The following is a 17,763-nucleotide window of genomic DNA, read 5'->3' on the forward strand; positions in this document are numbered from 1 at the left end:
TAACTAGTGAATGTTTCTTGTTTGGGTTGGAGATTGTCTTTACCTGTTATTAACTGTTAGGTAGAAAATGTAGAAAATGAACCCATCCATGAGCCTAATAGTCCCCATGACAGAAATATCTCAGGCCTCGAACATGCCCTTGTAGGTTCGAGAATGCTGCCCATCACTCCAGTTGTTCATTTCCTCGTCAGTTATTTGACAGCTTGTCACTCATGAAAGTCAGTATGTAGGCACTGAGCCCCTGTGTCAGTCACCTGGACCACCAGAGCACAGGGCTAAGAAGCACCACTCTTATCTAGAAAGTGCTGTGATAAAGCTGTCCGGTAAGGTACTGTGGAATCACAAAGTAGGGGCACTTAGCATGGTGAGAATAAAGCTGTACACAGAAAGCAGCAAGAGTTTTATCTGCAGAGCACTATAAGTAGCTGTTAGGACCTAATGAAATATGGATCCATTAAAATACAAATTCTTATCTAAGCTATTGCTTAATGGCCATGAAATTGTTTCCAGTGAAGTCATATGTGAAACAAGGTCTCTTGGAAATTAAGTGACCATATTTTTATTTGTAGGTAATAATTATGTATCTAGAAATTCCAGGAAAAACTATAATAACCAGAGATACATAATCTTCGCATGTCCAGTATTTGTACTGTTCTCTTTCGACTTGAGGGGTAGAATAGATTCTACAGTCCATCTGAAAAAATTAGCACATGAAAATTGCTAAAAACTGTAGAAGGTAGAATAAAACTATACATACAAATTGACTTAAAAGATTCTAAAGATAAAGACTTAAAACCACACACACACACACATACATGAATGAGATAAAACATAAAGATGACATCGTAAGTTAATGGGGAAGGACTATCCAGTAATTGGGACAGGCTTTATTTCACATTCAGCTAGTGGTAGTATAATTTTTTTTTTTGGTACCAGGGATCGAACTCGAGTCCTTGCGCTTGTGCAGCAGGCAGAAAAACCACTGAGCTAAATCCCCGGCCCTTGGTAGTATAATTTATTGTAATAAATTGTTACACCCCATACGTTTAGCAATTCTGTAATCTTTCAAGCTTTCTGATGCACATGACCTTTGGTCCCATAGTTCTAGCATTTTTATTTTTTGAAGTTAAGAGTTTTTATTGGGAATAATAAGAATAGCTCCTGGGTTTCCAAGAGGGATTTAGTGTGGTTGGCCACATGGGTCCTCAATCCAGAGCTAATTATAGGTGAGCAGAGCCCAGGAATTGCTCAGCTGTTTACTGGCTACCTATCAGGTGGCTCTGTGGCTTCAAAATGACCAATTGAAACTCAGTCTCTCAAACCCAGTTCCTTGGCATGTAAGGTTTAAAGGAAATGGATTTGAGAGAAAAACTGGTTATTTTGCATGTGAAATTCCCAGGAACTCAGGAGTTTAGTAGGGAATGGCTGTATTCCATGTCTGAGTTTATCCCTGGTCCAAAGTCCCAGTTCACTGTCCTTATTTTAATTCTTGTCAATATTGCTAATTAACCCAACACTCTTGCAGGTGTCTCCCTAGCTAGATGCCTTATTTTTAAGCTAGCTAAACTATTTACACTTCCCACCTCTGAAGAAGTAACCCTTACTGCTCTTGGGGAGAAAGGGTGAAGACGAAATCTAGCTGCTTCTAGCTGAGGATTGGTGTAGGGAAACAGCAGTCAGGAATTTTCCAGAGACCTAATGTAAGGGTCCTGGGATAGAAGTCATGTTGGGATTTAGCAGTTATGTATGGACTCTCTTCAGAGATTCAGTCTAGTGGATCTCAGTGAAAGGATTTCTAGGAGGATCCCAAGTGGGTGGCCCTGTCAGGTTGATAGCCCAACCGGTTACCGGGGGATGCCTGCTCACCTGATTGAGGGTACAGTAGGAGATAAAAGAATAATATACAAAGAACAAATGATAGTTTATTACTTGGGGGGCCCAGGAATTGATCTTTAGCTGTCTCCTGGCTAAAGACCACCTGATCTTGGCTCTATCCAGGCTAAGACAATGAGCTCTGGATCAGTCAGTATTTATGATAGCAAGGGGGCGTGAAGGCAGATGTGAGGAGTAGCATAACTAATTTACCAATGAGCCAGACTATAAAAGGAGCAACTATCCCTGTGAAGGACAGGTCACAGTTAAGCTACCTGTGCTACCTCACCCGTCATAGCTAATGAGCCACCTGTGCTATCTTTAGCTGATGTTTGATCTGGGAGAATGGCTTCGCAGAGAGAATTCCCCAGCTGCAGTGTTTCCTTGCTATTAAGAGACATCACAGCCTCTTCACTCATTGAGACCTCAATTGTGACCATTAGCAATTCACACTTAGGCCTTGGAGTGACTCATAATTTTAACCAATAGCTGAATTATAAGCCATATCAATAATATCTCAGTGTGGTTTCAAGCTGGTCTGCATGATCCCAGGTATAGAAATTTATCCTACCAGTGAAATGTGCAAAATTATATATTATGTAAGCATATTCTTTGAAAATTGGAGCTATCAGAAGATTGGAAACATGTCCACCCTCGGTGGGCTGAATGTATTCTCTGGTTTTTCAAACTACCAGTTTATACCTGCTGTTTCTGGAATAATTGTTAGTAATGCTGCTTTCACTCTCAAATGTCTAACTCTAGGTAGAGGTTTGGTTAAACAAATGACTACATTTGCCCACCTGAAAAGGGAAGTGCTTCAGGTTCTGAAATGAAATGATCTCCAAAGTGTAATGTTCACCGAAAGAAAACATAGTTTGAAACTGTTAGCATGTCACATTTTGTAAGAAGAGAAACTAACGTTTGTATACTATACCCAGACTGACACACAGGAGGAGCTGATTACAGTGTAAGAGCCTTCCCACAGTGGACCCTTTCACTACAAACTTTACTTTCTGAATTTTTAATCTTTCAATAACTTTAAAAATAAATGAGCTAAGATACTTCAGAAAACAAAGTGAGGAGGTATTTGGAAAGAAGGTGGTGACAGGGTTCTTCAAAGAAGTAGAACCAATAAGATAGATATTTCAACAAACTGGTTTGTGGGATCATGGGAACTGGCTGGTCCGAACTTTATAGACCATTTCAAAGGTCTGCAAACTCAAGCTCAGACTGTAGTTTTGAAGTAAGATTTCTTCTTGGGAACCTCAGCTTTGCTCTTACAACCTTTCAGCTAATTTCTGAGTCCTGCCCACATTATGGAGGATAATCTTTTACTTAGGGTTAAGGCTAGGGAACTACCTTCACAGCAATACTTGGCTTCATGTATGAATTACTGGGTACTGTATCCTAGCCAGATGGAAAAAGACTAACCGTCACACTGGGCTCCAGCATCTGTATGTATTCCTTAAAGTGTGTTTTAATCTCCAAGTAAAAGTAACTGTCCTGCTCCTACATGGACAACAGTCCTATGTACAACGGAGGATCTTCCTCAGCTCACTTCCACAGAAACTGCAGCCCATTCTCCAAAGGAGACTGAAGCCCTCAGGTGGGGCTTTCATTTCTCCTTGCTATCCTGTGACTTAGACATGTGATGTAAGATTATTAACTCTGTTAGTTAATAAGGGGAGAAGGAAAGGAAGAAAAATAGAGTCTGTTCGGTATATATATGTGTATATTTGTACATATGTGTGTATACAGACATCCCTGAGACCTGCAGTCCTCGCCTTGCCAGTCCAGTGCTGACTGCTAACCCACTCTGTGTTCCCTTTGTCCTCAGCAGCACACTGGCTGTGGCTCTGCCTGGTGCAGTAATTCACAGCTTCACTACTGAGGAATCTGAACCTTTAATTACCCTTCCTGAGTTGGGCTTTGTAGTTTCTATTAATTTTAGTCATGGAAGCTGGTGGAATGAGGATCTGCCTGATGCAGCCCAACTTCCCTCCTAATCAGGATCCATCAGCCCAGCCAGTACAGTAACCCTTGATGTGATGATTCTGAAATACAGAGCCTAATTTGGCAGGGTGGCAGTCTTAATGTCCCACTTAGTAATAGAAGCATCTACTGAAGAATGTGGTAAGACCAATGAATTTTTTTGATTTTGGTTTTGGTTTTGGTTTTGCTTTGCTTTGGTCTTTTGTTTTTTTGAGACGGGGTTTCACTTTGTAGTGCAGTCTGGCCTTGAACTCACAGTGATCCACTTCCCAAGTGCTGGGATTACAGGTGTGCACCACCACACCTGGCTTTTTCTTTTTTAAAGATATTTTTATTAGTATATGTTTGCAACATAATACATTCATTATGGGGAGTTGGTACATATACTTAGCACATCTTAATCATTTTTACTTCCCATTCCTCTCCTCCTCTTCCTCTGTCCCTAGATCCCCTTCTCATCTGCAAAAGGTCTACCTCCGTTTCCTATCATCTTTCATTTTGCTCTTTAAATTATTTATACTTTGGGTTTCTAACATAAGAGAAGCTATGCGATATTTAACCTGTGTGTTATTAATTTCCCTTAGTATTTTGGTTTCAAGGTGCATCCATTTTCCTACAAATGACTTGAATTTATCCTTTGTGGCAGAGTAATACTTCCATTATGTGTAAATACATTTTCTTTACCCATCTGTTGTTGGACATATAGATGGTTTCCAGGACTTAGCTATTGTGAGTTGTGTAGCTTATGAACCAATGGGTATGCATATATTGCTGTACAATGTCTTTAACTTTTTTAGGAAGATAATCAAGAATAGGCATATCTAGTGGAATGAAAGTTTTATCTTTAGCTTTTTGAGGGGTGTCCATACTGATTTCCATAGTGGTTGTACTAGTTTATACTCCCACCCAGAAAGTAGAAGGGCTCCTTTTCCCCACAAGCTTGCCAGTATTTGGTGTTTTTTCAGGTTTTTCTGGAGTAAGTTGAATCTCAGTGTTGTTTGATTTGCATTTCTGTAGAGGCCAAAGACACTGAACATTTTTTCACATACTTACTGGCCATTTTTACTCTGGTAGGTGTCCATTCATTGCACTTGCCGTTTTTGACTGGAAGACCAGTGATTTTTGTGAGCAATTGACAAGTGTGTTGTCTCCAAAATCCAAAGAGGCTCATGGTGTATAGTGTGTCTCTGGTTGTAGGAGGGCCAGATGCAACAAGTTGGATTACACTTGATCTCAGCCAAAAGGCCGAGAAGTGATAGCAAGTTGGATTAAAGAGAGAGTTTGACAGCCCTGGTGCCGTCGGACTTGTAAAAATTCAGTTAGGTGGAAGATGCCTGGATTTCTGTCGTGTTTATTTCTCTTTTATTTTGCTGTGAGGACCTCAGTGTACCAGCTCTTCTAGGCTTTGCTGCAGAGGCCAGTGACAGCAGTGTGCTTGGTCCTCTCCCTGATATGAAGTCCACCAACCAAACATGCCTTTCCCTTAGGTGTCTCCCTCTCGAAAGGCCTCCTAATCCTACCCAAGAGCTGGCTGGATCTGTGCTATCCAGTGTGTGGCCCACAGACGGGGCCCTTCTGCACACAGTGTGCTAACAGGGTACGCACAGAAGGTGGGAGTCAGTGCATAAAAATTTACAGCATGTCACCCGGGTGTGGAGGCGCACACCTATAATCCCAGCACTCTGGAGATCGAGGCAGGAAGATCATAAATTCAAGTCCAACCTGGGCAACTTAACGAGTTCCAGGCCAGCCTAAACTGCACAGTGAAACCTAGCCTGGACTAGGAAAGCTGGGACACAGCGCACGTTAGCTGCGGACTCCAGCAGACAGCTCTGTCCTGAGAGTGAGGTCCTGTCACAGCCCTCACACCTGCCACACTGTCCTCTTGCCACTACTGCGCTGCCCTGAGTGTCCACCATCTTCCATCCCTGCAGGGCCATTGTCGTTGCTGTTCATGATAGTAAGCAGTTGCATTTCTCCTCAGTCACAAATTCTAAAATATGTTTTAATAACAAATAATACCTGCACAGCAAAGTCATGTTTTTTAATAAACAAAACCAAAGACTATAAATAAACACGTTTTACAGAAAGTTAAATCAATATTATGTATGCAGAGAAACACCTTTGTTTCTAAGAAAACAAAACCGCACACCTCAGTGAGGGCAGAGTGGTGACTTCTGACTCCGCAAGCCTGCAGCAGTGCATTTTCCCTCGAGACTGTCCTGACCCTGAGTGGGACAGACAGCACAGTTCATTAAGCGTACTGCAGTCTCTGCTCAGATGTCTAACCAACAAGGACTCACGTAACAAGATACCCCTCGGAACCACAAGAGCAGCGCTGCAGCTTTGCACCATAAGCTTATTTTCTGGTTCTTTGTCTATTTTTGTTGCCCTTCAAGCATCTGTCTCAGTGAGCAGTATTAATAAAGATAACAGAGGAAGCCAGAACCCGTTGATGTAATCTGGACACCTGTATCTCGTTACCATTTCATTCCTCTTATTCCAGTGTGAAACCGCGCTGTGACATTTTCTTCCATACATCGTGAGGATTTAGTGTTACTCCGAGTGGCAATATAAGCTGTTCATTAATAAGGTGCAGGGTGAAACCTGCACAGTTCACTCTGGGGGCAGGATTGCTACCACACACTCAGAGAAGTTTCCTTCAGGCCATTTGGAGAAATGTTGGCTACAGGTAGCTTAGTGCTTACAGATGCCCTGTGATTATTATAGCTAAACAGTAATAGTTGCAGTTATCATTAAACTACAAGTTACTTGTAATTACCCTTCTTCAAGTTATGTTTTCTCTTTCAGACATTTCCCCCAAAATGGTTAGATGAGATGTTTTAAAGATTGCACCTTCATCTCTCTTTGTCTTGCCCAAGGGCCCATCAGACATTCAGTGATAGTTTTATTAGAAGTGAAGGACACACTGAATTTCTAAGACTTTTGAAAAGAGAAAATAATTATGGAAAACATTTTTCCATTTTAGTTTTAGAAACTCTTTTTGGCTTTTGTATAAAGAGAAGAGCAAAACGACGACCCCTCCTTCCAGAGTGTGATGCTTGTTACTGGGTTTGCACTGTGAGGAGCATCTGTCCTGAGCCTTCCAGATCCTTTCCCTGGGGTCACCACACAGCCAGGGGCTGGGGACCCAACCAGGTGACTCAGAAGGGCCCGGGCGACAATGTCCACGGCCTGGGATGCCGCGCAGGGAACAAGCACCCATCTTTTCCTCAAGTGTCCCGTGCCAGCAGGCCTGGGGGGGTGGGGGTGCTGCTTCTCAGCAGCAGTGGCATCGTAGAAGGAAGCAGGATTCTGTGGGTCAGCAGCCACACAATATGGGCTCCAGTCTGTAGCTGCTCTTCATTTGTTTGAGGAAGAGTCTTTGGCTTTCACCTAAGCCTGTCAAGGATCAGTGTCGGGCAGCACCCAACCTTGCTTCCGGGCCAGGGTGCTCCTTGGCAGAAAGATCCATTAAAAGACGAATGAGTGAGATCGGATGGTGCCTTCCCCTTGGTTGAGCTGCTTCCGTATTTGTGACTGTAATAAAACACATGTACGTCTATTACTGAATGATTTTAAGAGAATGAACTATGAACTATTCAATAAGATGCACTGATTAGTAAAGAAGCCATGCACCTGTAAGTTAATTATCACCTCTCCCCCAGTTTGAATCTGATTTTCTGTATTTTTCTCCGGAGGTTATAAAGTTGCTAAAATATGTACAGTTGGGGAACTGATCTAATACAGTAAACCATAAAATTTAATAGTCTTCAATATATCAAAAGGTAGATACAAATATTGAAGTGAAAAGGGGTTATAATGTATTATTAAGTGAAATGAGCAGGTAAAGAACAACCGGGAATGACTGAATTGTTTCTTGTGGGGGTTTTTTCAGCCAATTTTTTATTAGTACATGTTTGCATTCATCATGGGGAGTTGGTACATATACATGTCATATCTTTGTCCTTTATACTTCTCTTTGTCCCTCCCCTTCCTCCCTTCCTCGATCCCCTTCCCATCTGCAAAATGTCCACCTCCCTGTTTCTGATCACCTCTTATTTTCCTCTTTAAATTATCTATACTTTGACTTTCTCATGTAAGGAAAACCATTCAATATTTAACTGTGTCTCATTTATGTCACTTAACATTATTGGCTCAAAGTGCATCCATTTTCCTACAAATGACTCAAGTTTATCCTTTATGGCAGGGTTGTACTCCACTGTGTATCAATACCACATTTTCTGTATCCATCTGTTGATTGACATATAGACTATTTCCATAGATTTAGCTATTATGAATTGTGCTGCTACAAACATGGGTATGCATGGATCACTGTCATACAATGTCTTTAACTCTTTAGGGAAAAAACCCGGAAGAGGTATATATGAGAAATGACATTTTTATGTTTAACTTTTTGAGGAATCCATCTGTTTTCCTCTGTGACATGTTCTGGCCCCCGTTCCCCCTCCAGACAGACCTAGACCAACCCATATACCTTAAAGGAAGATCAGTTGCTGGGGCCCACGGCTGGGGTCTGAACACCCTGCCTCTCTGTCTTTATACGACACTGGCTTCAACTCTCTTCATGTCGAAAAACAATGGACAGGCCATTCCCAACCCTGCAAATGGCAGCCCATGATTCTTAGAGTTGGTCTAACTCCACAGAAATATGTCTGAGATTATCAGCATGTTATTTCCCAGGACCAGACATCTGAAGACTTATGACTCACCAGTTTCCATCGCAATATCTTGATCCATTCATCAGCTTCTACTCCTGTCTTCGCACAGAGATAAAACGTCCTGAATGGAAATACTAAGCTGACAAGACAAGAGAAAGAATGTGAGATCCTCCAGATGAATGGAACACTAAGAGTGTCCCATGGGAAAAACATTTTAAAAGCCTCCAGGTAAGTAGTAACTTGGAGAACTGTTGTATACTGTAAACTGTAGAAACATCTAGGAAACCATAGGTTTGTGTTATTATAAGCAAGATTTATATTCTCTAATGAGACTTCAAAAAGAAAAGAACATGTATAGGACACTCCTGTCTCAGGCTTAGGACAACACTTATGTGTTTATTCAGCTGAGCTCTCAAATGATTCAGAACTTGTGCTATGGTTCAGAGACTACACAAGATAGAGAAGAATGTTTGCTGAAAGCACTCATGTTCACGTCCTCGAGGACAAGTCTGCCTTCTGTGGATGCAGGCAGTTAAAACATGAAAAGAGACAATACAATTCCTCAGCTGCTTGGCACATTTCTGCCCATGGCTCAGCCTCTACTGGAAGGAAAATGAACTTTGCTGCTGGTGTGTAAGACTTTTCATGGTATGTGGTAACTTGTCATCTGACCTCTGATTACAGGTCAAAATCATGTGAGTGGTAAGTTCAGTCCCAGCTCAAATCCTGAGCATTCTTCTTGTACTTACAGTTCAAAACACTAACAGTCTTTTTTCCTTTCCTGAAAAAAAATCCCTTAACTAAAACTCTACAGTTCAAAGGTGTTATGCTTTGTGTTTAAATGTCCCCTCAAAGCCTCATGATTTTTTAGAGGTGACTGTATCTAGAGTGTGTGATTGATTCATGGTGGGGATAGACACCAGGATTAAGGGCGTGAGTGCTACACTCCTTAATAGTCTGCCTAAGATAAAAAGGGCAGAAGCTGTTAAGGTCCCTTGTTGCTTTTGCTACTGTGTGAGTGCCATGAAGTATTTCTCCTCTGCAACACCCCTCCACCGTGTGTGACTCTGACTTGGAGCCAGCTAATTGTGGACTGAAATCGCTACAGACGGTGAGCTAAATATACCATTCCCCCTTTCACTTGCTCGGAGCTCCTGGGGAGACACTGCTCTCTCTATCCATTAACCCAGATAAATCTCCCTTTCTTCTTGCTAAGAGAATCCCAGGCAAGAGTCACTAAGTAGTTTAAGCCACTGTGATTATGCTTCACTGTCACAACCTCCCCGCTGCTGGGGACGGCCTGTCACTCAGTCTTGGCCAATGGGACACAAGGGGAGGTCTACAAGGGGTTCCAGGAAATGCTTTCCTGACAAGAAGGAACAGACGTGGCCAACACCATCCCTACACCTTCGTCACGCCTGTGGACACACGGTCCCTGAGCTGGGAGTTGGAGCAGCCACTTGGACATGAGCAGCCAGGAGAGGGGAGACTCTTCTCCTAGTCAGAAGGTTTTCACAATGTACTGATAATATCTGAACAAAACCCTTTTGTGCCATTAGCCAGAAATTGTTGTAACAACATAAACCAGCCATGATTGGAGTCAAAAACATTATAACTAAAATGGGGAGGAGCTCAAAGCAATACAGCTATCTGTGAATGGCAGAGTGCCTGTCCCCAGCCCCACCTCTCTGTGTGAACGAGGTACTGTGTCACAGGCAGCTGAAGCACCACTCACATGCTGGCTCTGTTTGGCAGTTAACTCCACGTCCCTCAGATCCATGAATGTGCAGACACAAAGACATGCAGCTTTTTAGCCTGAGCCAAAAAAGCATATGGCAAGAAGATTTTAAAAACATTTCTTTTATAAAATGAACTTACCAAAAACAGTTTACCCTCTCCTGTGAATAATCAAATTGGACAGCAGAACATTCTGTTAGGTCTAGGGTCCGAATTGGTTCTGGTGACTGAAAGGGAAAAAAAGCAACCTATGTCATCCTAAAAATGAACACACACATCTGTCTGTCACCTGACAGGTCTTCCCCTGTGTGAAACTGTCACTCTTCCCATCACTCAAAGGACCGGGACTGGAGAAGCTTAGTAAGAGAAGTTCCCTACTGGGCTTTCAGGACACTAAGCACTGGGACATCGCTCTCATCAATTCACAGTAGATGGAAGTGGATCTAACACATGGGAGGGAGTCCTTTTATCTATTCTAGCTTCTTTCTCAGAGAGTTTGTATAAGGAAAGAAGGAAGAAATAACGTACTTTAAGTTGTCATAATAGATATAGTTTTAATAAAGGGAGAAATAGCTGCAGAGAGATAGTCAATAAAGTGTGGTAAAAGAAAGTTCATTGCTCTAAGCAGAAGGAATTGGGTGTCCTGGAGAGATACAGTTTAGTAAGCCCAAGAGGCAGCTTCAGGGATACACAGCTCATCTTAGCAAAGAGGTTCTGCTTGTATTAAGAATTAGGAACTCACAACTCCAGTAATATATTGTTTCAGGTAGACAAAGTAAAATCTGATTTTAAAGGCAGAAGTTCCTTAGTGGCTTGTCTCTCTATCAACCAATGAATAGACAAAGACAATGTGGTATGTATACACAATGGAGTACTACTCAGCCATAAAGAAGGGTAAACTTTGGTCGTTTGTAGGAAAATGGATGCACCTTGAGACCACAATGTTAAGTGAAATAAATCAGATACAGAGGGTTAAATATTGCATGGTTTCTCTTATATGAAAAACCCAAAGTATAAATGAAGAGGAAAATAAAATATAGATAATAGGAGCCAGGGAGATAGGTCTTTTGCAAATGGGAAGCGAATGAAGAGATGGAGGGAAGGGGAATGGGAGGAGAGAAGGGAAAGTAAAAAAGAATCGAGACATGCACCAACTCCCCACAAAGAATGTAATCATTACACACTGCAAACATGGACTAATAAAACATTTAAAGAGTTCTTAAAACACAGATGTTCCTTTCACTAGAGAGCTGATTTGTAAAGTGCAAATGTATGACCATATTCCTCACCATCTGGTCTTTGAAGTATTTCAGTTCATTTCTGTGCAGAGTGAACCATCTCATTTTCCAGGTCTGAGAAAAAAAAATTAAAACACTTAGGTTTTGAATACAATAACGCAATATTTGAACTAGATGATTTACTTTTCTTTTAAAAGTACTTAAAAGATTAGACAAAATAAGTCAGAAAATACTCTTTTACAAGTCTCAAGAAATCTACAAAAATTAAAACGATTCCATACATTAAGTTTATAATGGTGGCAGAAATACCATTAATTAGCTCATTTAAACAAATGAAAAGATACAGCTTAAGATAAACATTCAAGATGATTTATAACAAATTACTATAATTTTTATTTTGTTAGCTTTATAATAAAAATAGCTATCACTTCTGAGCACCTACTGGAAGCTACATACTCTCCTTGGAAATGTACTCATATATATATGTATTTAATACATGCTTGGAAGTGCCTTTATAGTTTACTTATATTTACATATATATATTATAGCCAGTCCTCACATAACAACATCAAATATTATTTTTGTCTTACAAATACATCCAAGCACACTGTTTCCCAACCCTTGCCGAAGTGCGTGACACAAACCGGGTTGCCCGTGGTGGCCTTCTTGGTACCGACAGAGCCTGATCCATCCCGCGGGCAGCGTCCCGGGTTAAGAGGAGTGACAGGACCTCCACTCCCCGAAGTAGCAGGGACTGGAATAACTAAGCACCTAGGTTGCAGTGAGCATGCTGAGTCCTGGTGCAGCAAGCTGGGGACGCCCGGTAAGTGTCTGTGGCCCAGGGAGACGAACAGGACCTTTAGGGACAGCAACACGGGCAGGGGGCCCCACTGGGCAGACTGGGCTTGCAAAGCCCCACAGAGTGTTTTCCTCGGCATCAGGAAAGCTCTTCTTATCAGCATCAGGCTGACCTGTAAGCTGTACAATCCTGACCTCTTCATTTAAAAAACAGAAAGGACAGGACAGGCAGCTCTCAGGTGGACTCACTGCCTTCAGCATCAGCCTTCCCTAACTGGGCTTAGTTTTCTGACTGCTGCAGGCGCTTCTGCAGAGCTCTGCCTAAGAATCACTCAAAATGACTTCCAGGGTGATGACTAATCATCATAAATGCGACTCTTGAAAGACACATTTTATAAGTGGGTCAAAATGAGTCAGCAGCTTTTAACAAAGACACTGGCAACCCGAGAACTGGGAGCTGCATCTCTGGCTGTGGGGAAGATGCACTGCTTACCTTGACCAGGCCACCCTGCTTGGTGAGGTAGCCTTCCTTGGTGCCCAGCTGCAAGAGAAAGAAGCCCCGTGAGCCCAGCATGGTCACAGGGTGACGCCTGCCCATCAGGCCTCATCCTACTTTAAAAGGGAGAGGAGGTAGCCTCAGTCGTTCCAGGGTCGGCTCTGTTCTTCACCTGGCCCTGGAACCACTCAAGGCCGGGAGTGCTGTCCTCAGGGTCCTCTGCTGTCCCTCTACACTGATAGCCGTGACAGAAGGGCTTCCTGCTGGCCACACGCAGCAGTCTGCAGACAGCAGACCACGCCACCCCTCTGAAGTCTGTGCTGTGAAAGTGCTGTGTGCAGTTGGCTGTGGGTGTTGCTGGACAAGTGCGATGCGCAGGTCCCGCAGGTCCTGGCCAGCGTGCCTCAGCCTCGAGTCTGCGCCCCTGCATCGTGGACCCAACCAACCCCCAGGGGACGGTGTTTGGAAAAAGCTGCTCTGAACAAGTGCAGATGTTTCCTTGTCGCTGCACCTTAAACAACACAGTCTAGACATGAGTGACACTGCCCTGACAGAGCATCCATCGAGTGTCATACATCACCTCGAGAGGGAATTGTGCACAAGGGGCCTAAGCGTCTGAGGATTGGTGCTGCTGGGGCCTCAGACCCGCCCCCCGCAGACAGCAAGGGTGCTGTGTGTTTGCAAAACTGTATTAAGGAAACAGAAAGGATCCCTTCACCTCAGGGCTGCTGGGCAACGTGCTGTGTGTGTTTTCGGAGGGTCCTCAGCAGCGGCAGCCCCCGCTGTTCCTCACACAAACCGTCCCTCAGAACCCAAATTCCAGGGCCAGAGCCTGGGGTGCAGATTCATCCACACCTCACGTGGCCTAGGGGACTGGAGGGCAACGACCAGGTTCTCTTAACACCGAAATCACTGCGGTAGCACCACACACTTACCCAGCACCCGCAGACACTCGGCAGGTGCAGGCTGTGTGAGGAGAGAGCGGTGTGCGGTACGGAACCTAAGGTCTCAGTGTGTATCATTTCATAACTTCCTGAAGAGACCAAATTCCAGGTAGGACGTTTCATTCTGACATGGTCTCATAATATGCCTTGTACTGGTAAGGAAAAAATGAATAAAAACTGGGAAATGACTCAGGTGACATCAGGGTTCTTGTTAGGGGAGTTTCCAGAGTATTCCTTCGTGAGAGGAGTGCTCCCTACCAGTAAAAAGAGGAACAGCCACCACCATGCGGAGGATTCAGGCAGGAAGTGGCACAGCCACCCACACACGGGTCAGTAAATGTTGGGAGCCTCCCAGGTGCTCCTGTCAAGAAGGCTAATCCTGTTGACTGATACCACAGGTGACCTAGTTTATTCTGATGCCGAGCAACTTGAACAAACTGAGTCTAAGTATCAAATAATGTCAATGGTGAAATGATCCCGTAGGGTTGCTGAGGTTCATGTCTATAGAGGAATAATAATTCAGGGCAATTTCTTGTAGAAAAGCCTGGTAGAATCACTGAGGTCAAGCTAAGAAGAAACACTCTCACCCTCTGACCCCCATCCAAAAACACACTGCAGATTGAGGTTAGGGTTAGGGTTAGGGTTGGGATTAGGATTAAGATTAGGGCATTTTGTGTGGCTCTGGGGCCTGGAAAGTTTCAAGAGGGAAGAGCTGAGAACACTCATTTTATCCAGGATCTCAGGATGTAAGAAATGAGATAATTATATGCAGATTAATCTTTTAAATAACATATGATTGGTAACAGGAAGGACCCTGGTGACAGCCCGGATTGGATACTGGCTTTCCTTCCGCTGCCCCCTTGGATGTGGCCAAACACTGTCGGGTGGGGGAGGTAAAGTGGGCATCAGCATGAGAGTGGTCATCTGCGTGGCCAGCGCCGGTGATGGTGACAGTGATGCAGATGGAGGCTGGCAGGCTCTGTCCTCAGGGGTGGGAGCTGCAGGGATGAGGCAGGCGGTGGCTCTGCTCAAGGGCCTGGAGCTAGTGCAGGTGAACTGGGAGCAGGTGTCCTGCAGGGATGTGCAGCAGGAGTGGTGACTGGAGCCTGCTCACGTTCAGGGGGTCCGCAAGTGTGTGAGTGATGGGGTAATGGGGACCTCGAGCCTCACGAATATGGGAAGGGGAAACCAGAAGGAGCCTTGTGACATTGGATTAGGATGGAGGTGTGGTGTGAACCGGGGGGGTGGGGGTGGACAGAGCAACAGGTTGGCAGATAGATCAATCGACAGATAAATCGATCCATCAATAGATAGATAGATAGATAGATAGCCAGGTGTAACACAGGCATATATATTGGTACCTATGTAGCTGCACAGAGATTTTCCCTGGCCCTGTTCACCAACTGGGTGGGACAGTGACATCCCTGTAAAAGTAAGCACATAGTGCTCAGATGCTGATGTCTAAAGTGCCACTTTGCAGGAAAAACAGAGTAAGATTTCTTGGAGAAATAGATGATTCCAGAACTGGGCACAGGAAAACACAAGAAAGTGGGACATCTTGTTCCACCAGCAAGTGAGGATGTTATGGAAGCATTCAGAGCCCCGAGGGACATAGCAGCTACATCGAAAGGCCTCCTACTGGCCAAGTCTGTGAAATTTTGAAGAATCAAAATAAATAACGATAGTCATGATTATAACCTATTGATATAAAAATAAAAGAATGAATTTGTATTGATGATAAAAAGCTTTTCCTTCCCCTAGATGACAACGAATACGCATAAAGGATTGGGAGAATCCGAGGCTTCGTTAGCAACAATCATGGTAAGGACCAAAATGGTGAAGAGACCACTGTAAACACCAACATTGGTGGACACAATGCAGTGAGGAGCAGGACGTGCGCAGTCTCCAGTAGCTTCCCCAAGAACTTAATAGGGAGGGTATGAGAGCCACAGTGGAGAAACCTGGCACTAAACAGGCTGCCCCAGGACAAACTGAGACCAGGCCAGGACTGGGAGAGGGAGAGGCCCAAGGGTCTCTCTTGTGTCCTCCCAAGTGCAACACTAGGTCTGCTCAGGATTCACTGCCGGATGAGCCACAGCTGAGGGACAGGCCTCTAAGTGACCGCCTTTGACCTTAGCAAGTACCAAATTTAGGGGACAGTGGTGAAACCTGGGCACCTGTGGATAAGGCATGGATGGGTCACCGTTAACTCCGGGAAAAAGTCCTGGTTTGTAGGAAAGCAGACTGCAGTGTCAGAGCGGGAGCCCCAGGAGGCCCGAATGTAAAAACATAATCAAGGGTCTTCTAAATAAATTGATGTATTAAATAATGGAATATGGATGATGTTTTAGAAAACTATGTAATAACACGGACGATGTTCACCAGGCATCATTAACAAAAATATTACAACCACAGTTCAGAGCTCAGTACATATTTATACACTGTATATACGGTGGAAGTTCATTATGTATCATACGTCTCACCCAAATACAGAAGGATAGATATGAAAATGAGGAGTGAGTGCTTCAAAGACAAAACATTGGAAAATGCCAATTTGTTACGGAGGTGTCCAAGAAGAGAAACTGTAACACATGTCAGTGGTCACAGATGGAGAGGGAAAGATGCTACAGAGGCAAAGGAAACGGCTTTAGAAGAAGGGAGTTGTCAAGTACCACAAAGGGAAGTTAAGAAAGCTCACATTTTCAGTAACATCTTGTATGTTGGGAATATGAAATATATGACCTTACTAAATCTCTGCCAGTGTAACTGCTTGGTTGTTCCCATTTGGCAGGTTTAAAACTGAGTCCTTTCTCCTGTCCCCAATCCCCTCCTGTACCCTTGGACACTTGGTGAGCGGTGCATCTCTACCTGTTGCTTTCTTCCGTGACCACACCCAGCCCAGCAGCACCTTTCTTCTGCCTCTGAGAAGCATCCTGAGGCCTTCCAGTCCCTACCCCTCCCCTTCCTGCCTTCTGCTCACTTCCCCTTCCCAGCTGTCCCTGAACCCCACCCACCACCTGGAGTGAGAAGGGTCTTCCACAAAATTTAAAAATTAAACAAATTATGTGGGTAAAACCCTCTCTTCTATGATGAAACAGACATCATTTTTGTGCCCTAGGAGCATCTGCGTTAGTGTACAGCAGGCACAATCTCCTTTTTATTAACTCAGCGCCCGACACATGAGTCCTTGGTCTCATTCAGAGCCATGGAAATCTTTACATGGCGACCAACAGTGGAGAAGTCTGCGACAGTATTTCCAGATACTCACAAGAAAGGAATTCACTTGCTGTCACACACTTCTTTCCTCTCCTTCCCCAAATGTCCCTAAGCGAGGAGACCACACAGTGGGTGGACGTCTTAGTCAGTGAAGATGCACACAGGAGTCGAAGAGAGAGGACGCTCACATGGGCGGGGACGGGAGATCAGAGAGCCAGGGAAGTGTTCGGGAGAGAGAGAAGTTAGAAGCTACGTATTCTGCTGTGGAGATGAGAAATGACCATTGTTTCAGAAAGCAGCCGAGCACTCTCAAGATGCTGAGGCTGGAGTAGCTAGGAGCCAGGAGCTCGTGCATTGGGTGCATACATGAAGGAATGAGCATGCTGGTTCACATGGAGACCCGTAAATGAGTGTAATGAGTGCTTATAGTAAAGAGGAAAAAACTGAGAGCAAACAAACAACAAACCAAAAACAGAAAAGGACCGAGTCCGTGGATTTCCTCCACTGGGAGGCTGGAGGGTACATTTTCTTCCCAGCCCCTGCAGGACTGGAATGCACTGGGCTGGGGAGGGAGGGAGTTGCCGCTGGGCGTGCTGTGCTCCACAGCCATTTCTGTCCTGGCCCCCATATGGCCGGTGCCCCCATCATGTCAGTGCGCGGGCAGCACGCAGATCCCTGAGCCTGTGCTGGACACAGGCAGCAAGGGCCAAGCAGCTGCTGGACCCCACCTGACACCCGGAGACCCCGGAAGCCACACATCCGGGCTCTTCCTACACCCCAAGTGCACC

At 44.3% G+C, this 17,763-nt stretch overlaps 1 protein-coding gene across 3 annotated transcripts in view; it reads right to left on the reverse strand.

The window, feature by feature from the left end:
• Nucleotides 1–5,893: 5,893 nt before the first annotated feature.
• Nucleotides 5,894–17,763, reverse strand: part of Dapp1 (dual adaptor of phosphotyrosine and 3-phosphoinositides 1) — a 34,069-nt gene continuing 22,199 nt past the window's right edge. Inside the window, exons 5-9 of one of the 3 annotated variants that reach the window (XM_004866280.3) lie at nt 12,813–12,860; nt 11,573–11,635; nt 10,425–10,510; nt 8,598–8,685; nt 5,894–7,404 (exon numbers count right to left, since the gene is read on the reverse strand). In XM_004866280.3, the coding sequence (XP_004866337.2) occupies nt 7,339–7,404; nt 8,598–8,685; nt 10,425–10,510; nt 11,573–11,635; nt 12,813–12,860 (351 nt within the window). In that variant the 3' untranslated portion in view covers nt 5,894–7,338. Of the gene's footprint in view, nt 7,405–8,597; nt 8,686–10,281; nt 10,511–11,572; nt 11,636–12,812; nt 12,861–17,763 lie in introns of all 3 variants that reach the window. The other 2 variants (XM_087198783.1, XR_015446432.1) reach the window with 2 other exon arrangements.

Source organism: Heterocephalus glaber, unplaced genomic scaffold (assembly GCF_053883595.1).
Source record: "Heterocephalus glaber isolate CG9 unplaced genomic scaffold, H.glaber_assembly_v1.0 deba00001688, whole genome shotgun sequence".
In the NCBI taxonomy this organism is placed as follows: domain Eukaryota; kingdom Metazoa; phylum Chordata; class Mammalia; order Rodentia; family Bathyergidae; genus Heterocephalus; species Heterocephalus glaber.